A 3,492-nucleotide genomic window follows, 5' to 3' on the forward strand; every position below is an offset into this window, starting at 1 on the left:
TAGCCGATGGTTGTTAACATGTAAGGTATGGATTTTGGTTGGTGGTTAGGTTAAACAACATCAGAGGAACGCCAACATTAGAGGAATGCTAACTAAGTTCATCTCTTCATCATACCCACAACAATGCATAGGAAGAACGTAAAGAGTGTGAGTGGTCAGGAAGCAATATAGTACTTAAACCACCAATTTATTCCTAGAAATTAACAACAAATGTATTTTCTTTTTTATAATAAAAATATTTTTTATGTTTATAAATGATTTGTTAATAATAATATCCATTAATTTCATGGTAATTTTCAAAAAAGTCTGAATATTATGATTATTATGTAATTTTTGGAAAAGTCCCAAAATTTTGAGCAAACTAACGAAAAATGACAGAATACCGGCAAAATCTGCGAAACCTGCCGAAAAGGGATTTTTCGAAGTTTTAACCAGTATTCTGTGCTTTTCTGTAAATAAAAAATAGTTTCAGACTTTTTCATAAATTAGACTAAAATTTTAGAATTTTTCTGGATTTGAATTCAAAAGATTACGATGATAAGGTTGAATTTGATAGATGATTTTAAAATTAAATCCCAAAAGCTTATCACTTTATCAGCTCCTCCTTAATATCTGATGCCTATATCTTATGTTCTCGTAATTAGGGGTGGAATTGGTACGGTACCGATTCGTTTTTCTCTAAACTGTGTACCGTACTACTTATAGTTGGTATACAAAATTTTCTACCAGAACCGTACCAAGTATACTTGGTACCAATATGTTTAGCTACCAACAATTTTGATTGGTACGAATTGGTAATGGTATATACCAACTTTTAATCTTTTATTGTAAGATTTAACAAAGACATCGAATAATTTTGACATTTAATAAATAAATTATTTAATAAACAAATTAGTTACATAGCTCTTTTAGTTTACAAAAAAAATCTATTGAAATAAAGCTAAAGTAATATTTTAATTTTGTGTTCTAACGTGATAATAACTATTAATTAATGCGATCAAATGACTTATATCATATTATTAAAACCGCAAAAACAAAAAACACTTGTTAATTGGAATATACGTACGATTTTGTGTGTGTGTATATATATATATATATATATATATATATATATATATATATATATATATATATATATATATATATAATGAATTGGTTGGTACGGTATTACCATGGTATTCAAAATTTTGTACCATTACCGTACCAAGATTGTTTAATTGGTACGGTACTACCGATCAAGGATGTTGGTTACCAAACATATTAGCTACCAACTTTTTTGGTTCGGTTGGTAACATGTTAGTTGGTTTTCCGTGGTACAATTTTGTCAACCCTACTCGTAATGGTTTTCATGATTTTGATTTCACTTCCCCCACGTTCATTCATTATACACAAAACAAGAAAATCAAAAGGTAATTAATAAATTAGGAAACTAGATAAGTTATTAAAAAAAACAGATAATTAACGAAAAAATCAAAATTAAATATATGACGATACCAAAAACCAAAAAACTTTCCTCTCTATCGTTCGGCGCCGTTTACTATTCCGACTGTCATTCTCTGGTGCTTCCTCTACGCGCCGCCAGACTTGTGCTGACCTCTATTTGTTCTTTGTCTCTCCACTCCAACGTCCAAAGTACTCATCGTCGGAGTTGTAAGTTTTGTTTTGTTTTTTTATCTCTAATTTTATTAGTCTTCACTCTTTCTTTCATTATAATATTAACGTGACATTAGGTACAATTTTATAGTGATATTAAAAGCCTGGAACAAAACAAAACAAGGTTGAATTACACAATGTTATAACCAGCATAAATTTTACGAAAAATCAATTAGGAATTAGGATGATTTTGTTTGTTAAAGAAGTATATTTTATAATTATAATTGTTGTAAAAGAATTGGCCCATGCATGCAGTCCAATGGATCCCAAATTTTCTTGCGACGTGAACATGGAAATTCTTTCAAGAACATCCCTAAAGACTCTTGATATAACGCGTTGTATCAACAAACAATTCGAAAAACTCACATACGACCCAGGTTTTCTCAACTTCTACAAGAAACGAAACAAAATCGTATCCGGTTTTCTAATACAAAAGGGTGGAAATGGGTACGAGTTTGCACCCGGACCCGAATCAAACAATCTTGATCTTGGTTTTCTACCACACGATGCTAAAATTCTAGCATCTTCAGAGCAAGGAATCATGGTCTTCGAGAGTCCTCATCTACAGCTTCAAGACTCCATTGTTTACCATGTTTGTAAACCTTCATCTAAGCAGGTTTTACCATTGCCATATCCAAAAACCAGTTATACAACCGATAATGTTTACATGGTTGTGGTGGATTCGAAGCCATTACATTACAAAATCGTTAGATTATCTGATTATACAAGCGATACTGATTATGGGTATGTTCGGCGTTAGTTGCATAGATTTTATAGTTTTATTTGTGGAATTGTTGGTACTTCTTTTTCCTGAGTTATAACTAATTATTCTAATTGTGATTCTCGTTTGCATTTTGTTCAAGAAATGGGCGATGCACATCATATCATTGTGAAATTTTCGACTCAAGGGAATGGACATGGAGAGTAAAAGATCATGTAATATTGCCTTATACTGTCTACATCAAATCTAACTATCAATGGATCACCACAAGGGGCTCAATCTACATGTTATTGTCGAACAAAGAAGTTTTGAAATTTGATGCATATTTTGAAGAATGGACAACCTTTTCAACACCTATTCAAACCCTCTACTATCCTTTTTCAGAAAATCCTCGACTGAGGAAACTCGTAAAGTATCAAGGCAAGTTGGGGTTCGCTTGTATGACACCAAGTTTTCGTTCTTGGGAGATTTGGGTTCTTACAGTTGATCAATCATGGGAGAAACTTGACGTTTTGGACATGAAAAAAGATATTGCAAAGTTATCACTAGTAGCGATATATGATGCAGACACGTGGGTTATGAATGAGTTCAAGACACTTGTATTTTACAGTTTTAAAGAAGGTGGTTGTATCAGTAAAGCCCGAAAGTCTTATGGAGGTTATTCTCCTATTCGGATCTTACCCTTTCGATCTGATTTTGAGCCAATAGATTTGAAGCCAGTAGATTTAAAAGGTTGATAAAAGTTGATGATTTTTGCTTTTTTGAAAACAATTATTATATATATTTATATAATGATAACTTCATCATGTATTGAATCAAATAGGTCTATGATTCTTTATTTTAACATATTTGCAAGCTTTTGAAGAGGTGCGACATTATTACATGAAGTGACAAAAATACACCATTCATTCTAACCTTATTAGGATGTTATAAAATGCAATTTATAGTAAATATTTAAGAATTAAAAACTTTTATTTTTTATATTGAATAGTTTAATGGTCATGAAACTCTAAATCCATTTAATGTCAAAATATCATCTCACAATTGTTGAGTTTTATCCATTGAACTTATCATTGTAAATGCTCTTAGACCCGAAGGTATATACATGAACAATCTTT

General features: G+C 31.2%; 1 protein-coding gene across 1 annotated transcript; it reads left to right on the forward strand.

Moving 5' to 3' along the window:
• The first annotated feature begins 1,942 nt into the window (after nt 1-1,942).
• Nucleotides 1,943-3,111, forward strand: LOC145007443 (uncharacterized). The gene is made up of 2 exons (XM_078966382.1): nt 1,943-2,397; nt 2,517-3,111. The coding sequence occupies exons 1-2, from the start codon at nt 1,943-1,945 to the stop codon at nt 3,109-3,111; spliced, it is 1,050 nt and encodes a 349-aa protein (XP_078822508.1).
• The last annotated feature ends 381 nt before the right edge of the window (nt 3,112-3,492 follow it).

The sequence above is a fragment of the Lactuca saligna genome, chromosome 1, assembly GCF_052625555.1.
Source record: "Lactuca saligna cultivar CGN05327 chromosome 1, ASM5262555v1, whole genome shotgun sequence".
Taxonomy (NCBI): Eukaryota; Viridiplantae; Streptophyta; class Magnoliopsida; order Asterales; family Asteraceae; genus Lactuca; species Lactuca saligna.

Excerpts from the sequence above, each read along its gene's own strand:
- LOC145007443 (XM_078966382.1), top strand. The coding sequence starts at position 1,943 with ATGGAAATTCTTTCAAGAACATCCCTAAAGACTCTTGATATAACGCGT. Across the intron at positions 2,398-2,516 it reads ACAAGCGATACTGATTATGG|AAATGGGCGATGCACATCAT; the intron begins GTATGTTCGGCG and ends ATTTTGTTCAAG.